The 16,430-nt window shown below is 45.4% G+C and overlaps 1 protein-coding gene across 1 annotated transcript in view; it reads left to right on the top strand.

The window, feature by feature from the left end:
* RREB1 (ras responsive element binding protein 1) overlaps window positions 1–16,430 on the top strand; it is a 191,007-nt gene that overhangs the window by 134,549 nt on the left and 40,028 nt on the right. The window contains exons 8-9 of the mRNA XM_060244191.1: window positions 4,120–4,264; window positions 6,796–6,935. Coding sequence (XP_060100174.1) covers window positions 4,120–4,264; window positions 6,796–6,935 — 285 coding nt within the window. The remainder of the gene's footprint in view (window positions 1–4,119; window positions 4,265–6,795; window positions 6,936–16,430) is intronic.

Raw genomic sequence — 16,430 nt, 5'->3', positions numbered from 1 at the left:
TTTAAATGCTCGTGAAATACTGAACTCAATCCCACTTCTGTTTTTCTCCTCCCCGCCCCATCCAATAGCAGCCAACATGTGGCAACCCAGTAGGGTTTTCAAAGCAAGAGAAGTTCAGAGGTAGTTGGTCACGGCCTGCTAAATTATTTACTTTTCTTCTGGAGGCTTAAGGGTCAGAATATAGTTGAAGATGGAGTTCTGGAACGGTGGGAATGCAATTTTTCTGTGTTGCTTCAGCACTGTCTGAACATTTTTTTCCCCAGTGTGTGATGCTCATGTATCTGTTCTCACCTGGAAGCCCTGGAGGGGAGAAGATTATGAGGATGCCTGTTAAGTTAGGGTGTGGTGTAGTGAAGTAAAGACGTTGAAAATGCTGTAGTTTCTGTAATGATGAATCATGAAATATGATGAGTCATGAAATATTAGCTTGGCTTGACTACAACAGTTTGGTTCCCTCCTCACAGCACCTTTTCTTCCTTCCAAAGTTTTTCTATATGAGAATATTGTGCAAGAGGCTTTTTGTTTTGCGTAGCACTTCTTATATAGTAGGGGTCCCCAACATGTGCCCGTTGGTAGGGTTGCCAGGTCCAATTCAATAAATATCTGGGGACTTTGGGGCTGGAGCCAGGAGAGTTAGGGGTGGGGCTAGGAGCAAGTGTTTTTAGAAAATGGTTGGGGCTTTTAACCAGTAAGGCCTCTGATTTGCCATTGAAGATGATTTGTTGGCTATGCAGATTTTTTAAAACGTTGCTTTGACAGCAGCTACCACTGAGGCACAAGGATCTTTACTTTGTTTCCCGAAGGTAAACTGTGGCTGCCATTTTGTTTTGTGGTTGCGCCCAGAATTCTAAAAATGCCCACAAGCTTCAAAAGTCATGGGATCTCTATTAGGGTTTGTAGAATCTTTCGGGCTCAAGTGCCGTGTTCTACTGGAGAAAGTTTTCCTTCCAGACGTTTCGTTCTCAGCTGCGGAGAACATCCTCAGTGGCGTTGCAGCCGGAGCAGGCGCTCTGACCTTCTTGGCTGCTCAACGCACAGCAGCCAAGAAGGTCAGAGCGCCTGCTCCGGCTGCAACGCCACTGAGGATGTTCTCCGCAGCTGAGAACGAAACGTCTGGAAGGAAAACTTTCTCCAGTAGAACACGGCACTTGAGCCCGAAAGATTCTACAAACCCTAATGATGTTACCAGCCATGAAAACCTGAAATCTTTGATATCATGGGATCTCTGCTATAAGTACTACACAGTTCTGTACTGCTGGGAAAAAATGGTAGTTCTGGAGGGTGGGCTTCATGTTATCCCATCATTGCAGAATTCCCTCTTCAGGCTGCACCTCCAAATGTCCAGGAATTTCCCCAGCCAAGAACTGGCATTCCTAGCCTTCCTGTTCTCCTGGCACCTTTGCTACCTTTTAGTCATAGGCAGGGCTTTTATTTGGCAGGAGCTCCTTTGCATAATAGCCCACACCTCCCTGATGTAGCCAACCCTCCAAGAGCTTACAGGGCTCTTAATACAGGGTCTACTGTAAGCTCCAGGAGGATTGGCTACATCAGGGGTGTGTGGCCTAATATGCAAAGGAGTTCCTGGTACAAAAAAAGCTCTGGTCATAGGTTAAAATGTTTTTTTTTACTGTTTTTTTAAATGAGTGGTTGATTTTAATGCTATTTGTATAGTCTGTTTTTAAAATCTGAAAATGGTTTATAAAATCTATTCTAAGCGGCTTAATATATTTTTATACTCTGACTGTGTTTTTAAATTCTCCCTTTTGACTCTCAACTTTTATGGCGCGTAGTGTTTTTATTGTGTTTTATTTTGCAAGCCACCATGGGCAGGTTTCCTAGAGATGTGGCAAAATGCTCTAAACGAGTAAGATAATCTACACCTTCTTAAACTTCCTCTTGAATTTCATAATGCTGAATAAGGGAAGTAACTGTTTTATCGATGTGTTGTAGTTACTGCGGATAAGATACTCAGCTAATACAGTCTGTGCAGGGTGTCCTTTTGTTGCCAATTTCTCTGTTGGTTTTGTACATGTGGCTCAGTCTGTTTTGTGCTCAGCCTCTCAAGTGTTTGCAGAGATGGAAGAAAGAGTCACAGCACTTAACAGTTGTCCTGCATTCCCATGTCAGGACGGCAAAGTGGCAGAGCAGAAAAACAGTCCCCGTTTTGTTCTAGTATCTCTGGTATTGCTCGTCAATTAATCTTTTGCCCCACCCTTGCCAGAGAGGAGAGAGATCTGCTGACCTTGTCAAACAAATAAGTCAGTTCAGTGTGCTGGATCATTCTCTCCCCCCACCCTGCTTTTTATTACTCCTTGTGTTTATTTTAAAAGTAATATCCAAAAAGAATGTGCTGGTAACAACTCTTGTACCTGTACGAAAAAAGTGAGTTATTTCTTTTGGTTATTGTAGTTCTTCAGCTATATTAATGGTTTATATACACAGGTTTTTGCTAGAATAATTGCAAAATGCTACTGGCAAGGCCAGCCTCCCGGGAATCCCCAGGAATGACAGTTCATCTGTAAACTTCAGAGATCAGTTCCCTTGGAGAAAAAATTGCAGTTTTGGAGGGTAGACTCTATGGCATTGTACCAATCCCCAGGTGGGGGCAGGGAATCCCCCAGTTTGGAAACCCTCCATCTGCTTCAGGGTCATCAGAAAGGTGACAGGGGAGGGGAGGGAAATGTCTGCTGGGCACTCCATTAAAATCTACGGAGACTGATTCCCATAAGGTATAATGGAGAAGATATTCCTGGGGCTCTGGGGGGGGCATTTTTTGAGTCAGAGGGACCAAATTTTCAGAATAGCATCTGGTCCAATCTATTCAAAATATCCCCCACGTTTTGAATAGATTGGACCAGGGGGTCCAAATTTATGAGCCCCGAAAGAAGGTGTCCCTATCCTCCATTGTTTTCAAATTGAGGGAAGGCATTTAAAAGGTGTGCAGTCCTTTTAAATGTGATTGTCAGAGTTCCCTTCTGAGTTCATTCATGCTTGCCATGTCCTTGCTCCACCCCCAAAGTCTCCTGGCTCCACCCCCCAAAGTCCCCAGATATTTCTTGAGTAACCCTATACCCTGTCCTCCCCAGGCTCCATTCCCAAATCTCCATGAGTTTCTCAACCTGGATCTGGCAAATGGTGTATATTGGTGTGGGGGGGGGGACTTGGCAACCCTATGGTAGACTTAAGAGACACCTGTGGATCGCAGGCATGTTGTTGGTGGATCACCTGCACGGAAATAGATGACTGTAGGGGAATGTGCTTGGCAAGAGGCAAAGGTATGCAAAACAGCACCCTCTAAGAAAATACCTTGTGGCATCCCAGGAAACGATGCAGAGCAATTAGATCAGCGCATGGCTTCAGCAACCCTTTGAATTGTACAGCCCCAGTCGGCTATCCAACGTGCCTGAATAGTTGAATGGGTTAAAATCAAAGTAGTGGCACTCTGAAATTGGGGTCCCTTTGCATTGTCTGCTGTGGTAGCAGGAAACAGGTATCCCACCAGGGGCCATTCCTTTTCCACATCGAGGCATCCTGGGGCAACACAAACAAAGGGAAGTGCATCTTGAAGAGTCAACCGCAACTATAAAGGCCAAACTACAAGTGGCATGCTACATGAGTTCATTCGAGTGTTGCTGAAGTTGCATTTTAGTTTTTCTGTTGCTTACCCTTCTAAAATGAAGGTTGGCAAATGTGACCTGAAATTCTGATTGAGAGGACAGGGGGATTAAGGTGGTGTAATTTGGTGGGGAGGAAAGGGAAAGGAAATCACTTAAACAGAGCCCGAAATCTTATTTTTATGCTTGTCTGTTGTCAGTTACGCACCTGTTAAACATTATGTGCTTTTAATATTGTAGATTACTTCCTCAAGGATTTATTACCAAGCAGATTAAAATAGACATGTACACTACTTGCCTCCTCATGGTAATGCTACATAAGCAGGTTTGGTTTTGGATGCTTATAAAATTGACAGGATGGAAGGGTCAGGAGAGTTCTAACATTTTTTCCCCAATCCTACAGTTTCATGTAACTTTCATTAAAATTTCACTTTGTAACTTAGAAACTGATGAACGGCTGACCCTTACTTCTTCTCTGGCCTCTTCCTTTTCCACCTGTCTCCAGACACATGAAAATCCATGAGAAGGATCTGAACGGCGCTACGAGTACAACGCCTCCCTCCCCACTGAAACGCAGACGGTTGTCCACCAAACGAAAAATCAGCCAAGAGCCTGAGACAGACCGGGAGGACCAAAGTCCCGCAAAAAAGGTTCTCTAGGAAACACTTAGCAGAAACCTCTTTTCCTGCTTTGCCTAATATCTCTTACCTTTTTATGCTGGGGGAGGAAGCCATTTTAAAGAACACTATATGAAAACAGGGCTTTTTTTGTAGCAGAAACTCCTTTGTAGCAGAAACTCCGGATGTAGCCAATCCTCCAAGAGCTTACAGGGCTCTTCTTACAGGGCCTACTGTAAGCTCCAGGAGGATTGGCTACATCAGAGGTGTGTGGCCTAAAATACAAAGGAGTTCCTGCTACAAAAAAGCCCCTGTATGAAAATATGATACCAGAACATACTTTTTGTGACATGTAAATAGCATGGGGAAGGTAAGGTAAAAATGGTGGATTATGGATGGTAGGTTAAATTTCCATAAACAAGGGGTTGTGGTACAAGCCGGAGCCACTCTGTGTTTTAGGAAGCAGCAGTCGCTTGCTTTAACTTAGGGCATGTACTAAGTTGTTACGGGGTTAGATCCTGTGTGGGTAGTGGTGGTGACTTTTACTGGAAACCCCCCTCCCCATTGCAGACCTTCAATTTCCCCTTCTGCTGTTCCCAGGGGTCCACTGGACTAGGTTATCATTATGGGTTGCAGTGCAAAGAGAGAGGTGAAGAAGTCCTATCAACAGAGATGTACTATGGGATCCAAGCCATTAGTTGGAAGCAATATGAAGTCCAAGAATAGCAGTTCTGGCCCACTTTAAAACCCTACTTTGTTGCCATAAGTCAGCTGTGACTTGTCAGCACTTTCAACCACCAGTCAGACAAAATTCTGACATGGATTCTCAGCACTAATTCCTGTTACCTGAAGTTAGTATTGTTGGGCAGATGTGCAGTACTGCATAGAACTGGTTGGTCCAAGGTGCACCACAAAAGCTTCAAATCCATTGTGGCTTGTGACAAACATCTTTAAAAAGGCAGGCCTTGTATAACAGAATAGCAGCCTGAAGGGAGGAGGAAGAGAACCTCTTCATTTCATGCATCTTAATGTAATTTGTTCATCGAGAGTTCTGCTAATAGTTAGAACAGTGGCACTTTCTTTCCTGGAATTCCTTGTCTTTAGTGGCTGGCTGTGAATTCTTCTGTATGCCTGGCGGCTTTGGGAGAAAATTGCTTGTTTGTAGAGAGATACAGCAATCCCCTTCATACATTCCTAAACCCTAAGGTCCTGCCTGTTCTGTTAACATTAGCAGCAGCTCCACTGACGGAACAGCTTTTCTGTATGCCAAGGTGGGAGACTTTTTAATATTTCCCCCCACCTGCTATGGATGTGGGTGTGCAAAAATATGGTTTTGGATCCACTGACCAGCAGTCAGCAGAATTTTGGGGGACGCAGAAGGTTGCTGACAGCCAGGGCTCAATGATAGTGAGGATTCCTGAGGAGAAGAGGATTGCTCAGGAGGAGAGGAGCCCCATGTAGCCAGCCTTGAGTTAACAGGAGAAGCTGATGAGCAGGAAAATGAGCTGCAGGCTTGTCAGGATTCACAGTCAGCAGCTGGTGCAGAGCCACCAATGCCCTCCAGCCATGATTCAGCAGGTGAATCTCAGTTGGGCATTCCCAGCCCATCTGTACCCTTACAGCACTGCAGATGAAGTCTGAAAACAGAGCTACAGACAAAACGGCAAAATGCATGCCTCTTGGCCCAACATCAGCTGTTTGCTGATAATGAAGTTGAGTAGTTACAGAATTGCTTCTGAGCAGCTGGCTGCAAGCATGACCCTTAGGCATTGGGTTATAAAAACCATCCAAGAGAGGTCGTTAGACGTGGGTGCAGCTTGTATGATAGATGCTAGGCCAGTCTGGACTCCTGACCTTGGACTGAATAATTCTGCCTTGCCTGAGATCTGTCACCTGATAATCGGAGCCTGCAAGCCAGTACAGTTGCAGTGAGGCAGGGGAGGATGAGAAAGTTCCCTTGTGCTAGTGGGATTCAGCTCCTGTTACTTAAAAAGCTACACTCAGGGCTTTTCTTGAGCAGGAACGCACAGGAATGCAGTTCCGGCTGGCTTTGTGTCAGGGGGTGTGGCTTGATATGCAAATATGTTCATGCTGGGCTTTTTCTGCAAAAACATTGGTGATGTCAGAGGGTGTGGCCTAATATGCAAATGAGTGTCTGCTGGGCTTTTTCTACCAAACAAGCCCTGGCTACACTTGTCTGTCAGGGAGTACAACATAAGGGGTCAAGGGGAGGGGGAATGGAAAGAGGAATACACACAGCAGCCCAAAGACCCTGCTTAAATAACATCTCACATGTCTGTATTTATCAGCCCTCCCTGTTTCTCCTGTGAGATGTGTTTGTGGTGTGAAGTAACGGCCAGTAAACCCTACGCAGAAATGCACACCAGTCAAATTTGTACCAGATTCTTATTGATCTGTTTTCTCTGGTATGAGTCCCGTTTCAGTAGCCTGTAGCAAAGTCATGACTCTCTGTAATCACTTATGGGATGAGGTTTCCGAGTACTGGACCCTTTGCTTTCGTGTCTGTCTGGTTGCAGTCATTTTCTGTTCTGTACCCCCAGCAGGTTGTGGAGGACCCACAAAGCAGTGAAACTGAAAAGAAAGCAGAGGAAGAGGTGTATCGTTGTCCAGTGTGTTTCAAGGAGTTTTCTTGCAAGAATGGGCTCGAAACCCACATGGAGGCACACCCAGATACTTCTCTGAGGTAAGAGATTGGATTTGGGGAAATGATGCGACAGACCAAGTGGTTTTGTGCAGACAAGTGTTCGCTTTGTGGTGTTTCGGTTTAGCTCATTTCATTGCCAACAGCTTAAATTCTATTGAACGTGGCATGCTAAGGGTTGGAAGGTTGGTCTGGCGTGATTCCGATTGTTTATAAAGTGTGATCTTTTGAGCTTTGGAAATCCTCAGGAATGCACTGAGTGAACGCATGAAGCTGCTTGATAGTGATTCAGACCATTGTTCTATCAAGGTCAAATCTTGTGTATTGACTGGCAGTGGTTATTCAGGGTCTCAGGTGCAGTTCTTCCCCATCATCTGCTATGTTGTGGAAATACTAGGGGTTGAACCTGGGACATTCTACCTGCGAAGCAGAAGATGTACCATGGAGCACATGTCTTTATGCAAGCCACTGTCTCTCAGCTCAGTCCTTATCTAAGCTATGGGCAATCCTTAGCTAAGCTCATGAGAGCCACTTTGGTGTAGTGGTTAAGTGTGTGGACTCTTATCTGGGAGAACCGGGTTTGATTCCCCACTCCTCCACTTGCAGCTGCTGGAATGGCCTTGGGTCAGCCATAGCTCTGGCAGAGGTTGTCCCTGAAAGGGCAACTGCTGTGAGAGCCCTCTCAGCCCCACCCATCTCACAGGGTGTCTGTTGTGGGGGAGGAAGATAAAGGAGATTGTGAGCCATTCTGAGACTGAGATTCGGAGTGGAGGGCGGGATATAAATCCAATATCATCATTTTCCTACATACAGTGTTGCAGAGATACACTAAAATAGCTAATAAATGCTAATCAGCTCTTGCTTTTCTTAAAACTAGTAGCGTGGGACAAGAAACATTAAAATAGTATTTGCAAATGGAAGCCTCTGTGTCTCCCGGGTCACAACTCTTAGTGCAAGATCTCTCATGGAGATACAAGATAATTTAGGTGGGGAGACAAATGGGATGGCAATACCAGAATGACTTCTCCTTCTAAAATGCAAAATGCCTGGGGGCTGAGTAAGGGGTCCAGAGGCGAGAAGGTCTGAAATCCAGGCCAGGCAGTGCTCAGTTCTGCAAGAGGTCAGAAATGAACCCAATGGCCAGGAGGAACACTCATAGTGAAAAACAAGCAAGGCTGGATTTCCCATAAATCAGTAAGGGGAATAGTGGAACTTGGCCTTGTCTAGATCAGCTCTGTCAGCAGTGTGGCAGGTGTTGCCTGCACTGAAAGCAAAGACTTGGCACAACCTGAGCTGTCAGAATTTTGTCTCTGAAGTCATGTTGACTGGGAGAATGTCAGATAATCCCAGAAATCTCAATGGAGACTGCAGGGCAAGTGATGCTGTTGGGCTGCCTGGACATTTGACCTTTTCTGACTTTCCATTTCAGCTGGCCTTGTTGAGCCTGCTGTAAGGTACTGGGACCTGGCAAAGGAAAGTCCTGGTCAGAATCCCCACCCTGATGCCTTACACACAGTGGCTTACAGGTGATCACCACTGTTTATGAGCATGCTCCCATCCCCACCCTCTTTTTAATATGGATTGCAGCAGGTCTGGATTAACAATTAGGCCAAGTAGGCACTGGCCTATGAGCCCACACGCCTTTAGGGGCCCCAGGCTGCCTCTCCCCCCCCCAGTTTGCCCCCCTGCTTGCAGCCCTCCCAGCCTGCACGTGCAGCTCGCAACTGAGCTGCTCTTTGCCCGGCTTGCCTGGTGTGGTGGCTGCCGATGTCGTCACCAAGTTTGCCTCTCTCTGCCTCTCCTTGTCAAAAGGGCTTTTGAGAAGGTGTTTGTAGGCTGCAATGGGTGGTAGGGTAGGAACACTGAGATTATTTGCAAGGGAGCCCCCAAGATTTTGACTGCCTAGGGGCCTCCACGGGGTTTAATCCGGCAGGACTAAAAGTGTGGATTGTAGGACCAGAAAGTGTGGAGTAAAGGACAGTTTTAAAGCAGTTATATAGCAGACTTGACAGATAAAGAAATAGGGTTAGAACCAAGCAAGACAGCTGGGCTAACCAGGTTGAGAGGAAGGCAGGAACTCTCCTGCAAAAGGCATCTTTACTATCCCTGATCCATATGTGAGTAGTAGGAAGGTGTTGTGCAGGCTGTGAATGACTATATATCCCTGTGCTTGCCCTGTCAAATAGATTATTGGTGTAGGGCTGGAGAGGTAAACTTGGAAAGGGGCTGAAATTAAAAAAAAAAAAAACAATTTGAGAGAGACTTGATGAAACCAAGTGCGTTGCAGACGAAAGGCATGCAGAGAGAGATTCATTGTGCTTGAAGGAAAATGCAGGTACTGAAATAACGAGATGTTAAATAGATTTTTCTCATTTTTTGCCTTTCCCCTTCTTGCGGGAAAGGCAAAAAATTGTCTGTCTTATTTCCCACCACGTATGTTTGGAGATAACTCAGTGTAGGTCGTAGAGAGGCTTGGCATTTACGTTAGATGGTATACAGATTCCCAAATTAATGTGGAGTACTAAGATAAGTGTAGACACCTGAATGTCTCAGGCCTGAGCTACATCTTATGCAAATGGAGTTCTGGAACCAGGTGGGAGGGTTCCGAGCTGGGAGAGTTAGCCACTGGGGAGGAAAGCGCACTGTGGGGTGCTCCCCTGGACAAAACCGCTGCTCTTTGTGACAAGAAGCAGTACAGCAAGGAGTGGGCCAAGCTTTAACCCCTTTCTCCCTTTTGTGCTGATTTTTTAGAGGCTGATTTTTAAAAAAAAAAATATGAGAGATGGGATGCCTAGCACCCACACTCTCACATGCTGTCTGAAGTGGTCTGGTTCATTTGTTACCTTAGGATTGTGCTACCTCATTCTGCTGGATACATAGCTCGGTCCTCAAGTATAGGGTGTGTTGCCAGGGCCTTTTTTTGTAGCAGGAACTCCTTTGCATATTAAGCACACACCCCTGATGTGCGCAGTCCTCCCAAGAGTTTACAGGGCTCTTATGACAGGGTCTACTGTAAGTTCTTGGAGGATTGGGTACACCAGGGGTGTGTGACCAAATATGCAAAGGATTTCCTGCTACAAAAAAGCCCTGCGTGTTGCTGACTTCAGCCATCTTTAACTTTTCTGGGGTAGCCTTATTGGTCTGCTGCAGACAAAATAACCAAAGGGTGTTTTGGGCACTTAAAGACACATCACATTTTGCATGGCATTGGCTTTCATGAAAGCCAGATGAAGTTGATTTGGCAAAATGAGTTATACCCCGAGTTCCAGTCAATTGTGGGGAGGAAGTTGCTACAAAAAAAAGAGGTCAGAAGGCCCAATTTCCCAAGCCAAAAGTGTGCCACGCTGCATTGCAGAGCACAGGTGAAAGCCAGCCCCAGCCAAAAAAACAGAATGATCCATTCTGATCTCACAACTGTTGATGAACTGGCAAACAAGGAGGAATCTGAATTGTTTCCATAAACTTGGAAGGAGGAACTACTTTTATAGTGAGCCAGACGTTCCAATGCCTGACTGAGTCTGAGCCTGACAGTATTAAATCTGTATATGAATTCTGACCCAGCAGCTTCTTGCTGGAGTCTCCCTTTGAAGTTTTTCTACTCACATAGTTACTGAGTGTCCAAGGACATTCTCCCAATAGTTTCCATTTCAAATTTCAGAGGAGTTAGCCGTGTTAGTCTATTGCTGCAGAAATAGCAGAGTCCGACAGCACCTTTAAGATTAACAAATTTTATTGTAGCATAAGCTTTTGAGAAACACAGCTCTCTTCAGCACCTTTAAGATTAACAAATTTTATTGTAGCATAAACTTTTGAGAAACACAGCTCTCTTCATCAGATGCATCTGATGAAGAGAACTGTGTTTCTCAAAAGCTTATGTTAAAATAAAATTTGTTAATCTTAAAGGTGCTGTTGGACTCCGCTATTCATTTCAAATTTGTGTCCATTTATTCTCTTGTCTCCACTGTCTGTTCTCAGAGTAACAATTCATGATGGCATTTTGTATATTAAATTGAAAACTTCTAGTTTCTGCAGTAGCATATGTGAGGTTTCGCTGAATTGTTTCCCAGTTTATTCCCTTTTAACCTCTAACACTTGAGAAATGCAGAGGATGAGATTGGGCAAGTAGCTGATCGGGTTAAGCCTTGGATCTGTCTGAGAGCGCCTCTCCATGGCAGAGCCAGTCCTTAGGCTGGCCTTCCATTTTCAGATTAGCAAAATTGAAATCCCAGGGCAAAGTTTAAAAACACTGCCCCATTACCTTGCTGAGCCAGCCACTTTTTGAAATGCAAAATCTTTGGGGTTTCAAGCACCGCCTTTGTTTACACACCGAAGAACAAACAAATGCTTAATCCATTGATCAGGTGAGAGACTCTATTCTTTCTCTTTTTTTGGAGAGACTGGCCCTATCATCTGATGTAGAACCTTTAAATTATGCATCTTTGTCTGATAATTATGGCCAGGGGGTCCCCTTCTCTTTGGGTAGATGGGTGGGAGGAATAATACGGTCCTTTGTTAAGTTGACAATAGGGCGATGGCTGCTAGGCTCTTACCGTGGAATTAACTCTTCACATTTAGTTTCTCATCCTATTGAACTCTTGGGGAAGACACGCCCTAATTAGCGGCATTAGTTAGCTTAGAGTAAGACTGATGTCTCCTTTGTGGCCATTATCCTCCGGGGAGGTGATGTAACACTGTCCTTTCTCAGTCCGGCTCCCCTCCTGCTAGGATTATTTAAAGACAGCAGTCTTCTGCAGCCTACCCCCAACAGCAGGGCTTCGGCTATTTTGGTGCATTTATATAGGAGTGATGATATAATTAGTGGCACTGGGAAGTGCCACGCAACCAATAGGGAAAACAAGCAGCTCCACACACTGGATTTTTCCCCCTCTTGAAACTCCTTGTCTCTCTTCCCCCCCTGCCCCTCCCTGCGGCTTTGCTGCTGTTCCCGTTGAGAACTATAAATGTTTGCCTGCCTCTAAGCGGTCAGTGGCTTCAGGAGAAGCGCAGTACAGGCCCAGGGGAAACAGAAATTCCGAAGCTTCCTGCAGAGAACGGCGCTGCTGCCTTGCGTTTTAATTTTGCCCTTCCGCCAAAGGGAGGTTCTGTAACTGCATTTCCTTTGCTGAAATGCTAAACGAGTGGGTGTTTAGTGCAAACGAAGTATTAAATGGTGAAGCGCTCAACAAATACACAGTGTGTGACCAAAAAGCAGGAAGATGTCGTTTCTGCAAGGAAATAAACTACCTGCGTTGTCCTTGCTCAAACCTGGAGCAAACAGTGTCCAGTTTTTTTGTATGTTTCTTGATTAGGTTCAAAATTTATGTAACTGTATTTCACCCTGTGTTTCATGTGTTCCACGGCTCTTCAATGCTTCTGTCCCGTCTCCCCCTTTCCACACCACCTGTATAAATTGCCTGCACAGTAAGGATCCACTCGTAGCATCCGAATAAGTGGACTCTAGTTTATAGAAGTGTTTTCTGGAACAAAATGCTGTTAGTTTTTAAGGTACCACAGAGACTCCTGTTTACTTTTGCTGAGGGGCTCTATTAGAGCTCATTCCACTGGATCCTTTTCTTTCTTTCTTTCTTTCTTTCTTTCTTTCTTTCTTTCTTTCTTTCTTTCTTTCTTTCTTTCTTTCTTTCTTTCTTTCTTTCTTTCTTTCTTTCTTTCTTTCTTTCTTTCTTTCTTTCTTTCTTTCTTTCTTTCTCTCTTTCTCTCTTTCTCTCTTTCTCTCTTTCTTTCTCTCTTTCTTTCTCTCTTTCTTTCTCTCTTTCTCTCTTTCTCTCTTTCTCTCTCTCCTCTCCTCTCCTCCCCTCCCCTCCCCTCCCCTCCCCTCCCCTCCCCTCCAGGACTATAGTGGGTGACCAGAGTGCTAATTCCCAGGACTGACATTATTTATATCTCACTCTTCAGGGAGCTCGGGGCAGCTTGTGGTGCTCCTCCTCTCCTTTTCCCTTTACCACAATCCTGTCAGGTAGGTTAAAAGCTCAGATTGTGAGGTGTATCCAGTCATGCAGCTCCGGAGATGATGACTTCAGAAGAGGGGGGGATGACTGCACCCAGGGCTTTTTTTGAGCAGGAACACACAGGAACACAGTTCCGGCTGGCTTGGCATCAGGGGGCGTGGCCTGGTATGCAAATGAAATCCTGCTGGGCCTTTTCTACAAAAAAGCCCTGTGCGAAACAATGGTGATGTCAGGGGGTGTGGCCTAATATGCAAATGAGACCCTGCTATGCTTTTTCTACAAAAAAGCTCTGTGTGAAACAGTTGTGCCATCAAGGGGTGTGGCCTAATATGCAAATGAGTTCCTGCTGGACTTTTTCCTACAGAAAAAGCCCTGATTGCAGCTAGTCCCTGTCCACTAGCAGGGTCCACGTTTGGAGTTGGGCTGTTGTCAGGCTTCATCAGTGAAGGCAATAGCCCAACAAAACCCCTCACAGTAGGAAGCATTCCCTTTAATGAGGTGCTTTTCTATTTTGGGGAGTTGTCTTTGGGGGCTGGAAACTTTCCTGCAAAACACAGCACAAGTAAACCGATACCTTCAAGCCAATTAGCAAGCGTTCGAGATGCTCACAGCTCTTCAAGGCTGGCTTAGATGTTAACTGTTCAGAAATAGATATTCCTTGGCGTTGATGATAATGGTTACTTAGCTGAGCAGGAAAAGGACACTTGCTGGCTGAGAGGGGAAAAGGCAGAGTTCCTGTGCAGAAAAAATTAAAATACATTTTAAGAACAGCTTTCCTTACATAGCCTTGCAGTGAAGGAAAATTGGGCTCGGCTGATCTAGTAACAGCACTAGGAAAGCTGGAGAAAGAGGAACATGCTCAGAGCCATGTGCGAGAGTTGATGCAGGACTGGGAAATCTGAAGCAGTCGGATAGTATGTCCGGGATACGTGTGTGCACGGAGAGGGCATCCCTCATAGGAAGCTATGTGGGATGTCTCGTGGTGTTGGATGGCTTGCCGAGTTTGGGGAACAGAGAAGGAGAGACATGCAAAATGTGCTGCCAGGGTGAGCAGGGCTTGAGATTGGTGGTAAAGCTGGCAGGGGGTGGTCCTATCAAATCTCTTTTCTTTTGGGTGTGCAGGAGGAGCAGCTCGCCCCTAGAGAATGATTTTCAGCCTGTGTGTGTGTGTGAGAGAGAGAGGGAGGGAGGGAGGGCAGACTGAACTTGACTCTAGCCAGGGACAGCCTCTTAAAGTTCACTGTTTTCAAGCAGCTTGTGACATCAGCATGATATTTATTATCATGCTGGTTTTCTCCCCCGATTTATAGCTTGTCCTCAGTTTACCCTCTCACTCTTTCTTGGTCCTTTTAAAATTATGTGCTGCATTTATTACGAGCTCACCTGCTGCCTTCTCAAGCTACAGCCACCTCCCCTGCTTTTAATCTTATCAGGCTTTTCTCTGTTCAGTGGTTCCTTGGGAGGTTCTGCTTCAGAGGAAGTTGAGAGGGAGTGGCTACTTCCAGGTGAGGAGGTGTTTCCTCATGGTCGCTGTGAACACAGCGGAGGCATGTGCAGCAGCACGGGGAGCACCCATGCTGGTTGAGTCTCGGCTCTTCCCTCCCTGTCGTCTTGTGCCAGCAATCCCCTCCCCTGTGCAAGAACTCGTGGACACTCAGTGAAATTGCTCAGCAGTCAGGTTAGAATGGACAAAAGGAAGTACTTTTTCACCCAAAAGGGTGATTAACATATGGAATTCACAGCCATAGGAATTCCAGCATATACAGTTTCAAGAGGGAGGGACGGTGGCTCAGTGGTAGAGCATCTGCTTGGTAAGCAGAAGGTCCCAGGTTCAATCCCCGGCATCTCCAAAAAAGGGTCCAGGCAAAATGGTGTGAAAAACCTCAGCTTGAGACCCTGGAGAGCCGCTGCCAGTCTGAGAAGACAATACTGACTTTGATGGACCAAGGGTCTGATTCAGTATAAAGCTTCTTCATATGTAAGAGGGGACTGAATAAACATATGGAGCAGAGGTCCATCAGTGGCTATTAGCCACAAGATATAGATGGAACTCTCTGTTTGGGGCAAGTGATGATCTGTATTCTTGGTTTTGGTGGGGGCAACAGTGGAAGGGCTTCTAGTGTCTTGGCCCCACCTGATGGCACGTTTTTTTGGCCACTGTATGACAGAATGTTGGACTGGATGGGTCATTGGCCTGATCCAACATGGCTTCTCTTTATGTTTCAAAACACCCTGCTCAAGTTTGAGAGGTGGCTCAAACAAATTTTCCATATGGAGGTCATCTGAATGTTGGATCAGAATATGGAAATCCCAAGTGTAAATGAATCTCATTTGGAGTTTGCTGTGCTTCAGCTTCAAAGGTTTGGATTTTTGTTTCCTCCACCACAAGCCTTCTGGAGCAGGGAATATGTCACTGCTGTATTGTCTGCAGTGTTGCTGAGCACGGTGTTAACGTTTAGTCACAGTGAAAGTACCTGTATTTATTTTTGAGGTTAAAGATTCATAATATTTAGAAGCTGATGAATAATTGCCCTGTTGTCCAGCTCTTGGTCTGTGAGCCAGACTTGCAGCTCTTTCCCCGTTGACATAAGAGCTCTCACTGCAGCATCGCTCCTCTCGCCAGCAACTGTACGGATTAGTGCAGCTGTTTGACCCGGCTTCTCTCTGAGCCCTGCATGTGGAGACAGAGGAGGGTTTTGTCCAGGAAAGGGGGGCAATGTGGCAAACAGACGGGTGTTAACAAGGACATAAACCAGTGCACGTTTAACAGCAGCGAACAATGGCATCCTTTCATCGAGGAATAATTCTTTTGCTTTAAAGTGCTAGCTAGAGTTCCTTTCGTTTCAAAGCTGGTGTGGAGGGGAGCCTCTGTACCCTGCCTTGAAGTAGGCTTCAGTCCTTCTCTTTTGCAAACAAAAGTCATCTCTTAGGATTTTTTAAAAAAAAATTCTGTAGCAACATTTCTGTTACTCCTTTGATATTTCAGTGTAAATGATTAAGCTTTGCTTTTGATGCACACATGTACAGTTTCAGCTCAGCATCATACTCCCCCCCCCCCAGTGGTGCCATCACCAGTGTCAGGTCTTTAATAAAAAAGGACAAATCCAGGTATTTTCCACCCCCATTCCCCAGCCCAGCAGGGACTAACATATGTCATATGGCAGGCCAAGTTAAGCATTTGTCGATTGTTTTAGTGCAGGAGAGTTAAGCATGTTTTTAATCTGCCACTTTAAATCAATGGGACCTAGAGATTCTTAATTGTGCCTAGATTAAATGATTTGCAGTGCAATTCCAAACAACCCCATGCTCCTAAGCCCAATGAAGTCAGTGGTATTAGAATGATGTAACTCAGTTTCAGATTGCACTGTATGAGCAGAAAATGAAATGTCTGCATATCTGCAGGTCTTACATCAGGGGTGGCCAAACTGTGGCTCTTTCACACATATTCTGTGGCTCTCGAAGTCCCACCACCCGACAGGCCAGCTTGGAGAAGGCATTTGTCTCTTTAAATCACTTCTCCCAACCAAACCAGCTGGTGGCCTGGAAAATGCATTTAAAGTTAAAGCTGCTT

Source organism: Heteronotia binoei, chromosome 7, assembly GCF_032191835.1.
Source record: "Heteronotia binoei isolate CCM8104 ecotype False Entrance Well chromosome 7, APGP_CSIRO_Hbin_v1, whole genome shotgun sequence".
Lineage (NCBI taxonomy): Eukaryota > Metazoa > Chordata > Lepidosauria > Squamata > Gekkonidae > Heteronotia > Heteronotia binoei.
This window is presented reverse-complemented; position numbering and strand designations above follow the sequence as displayed.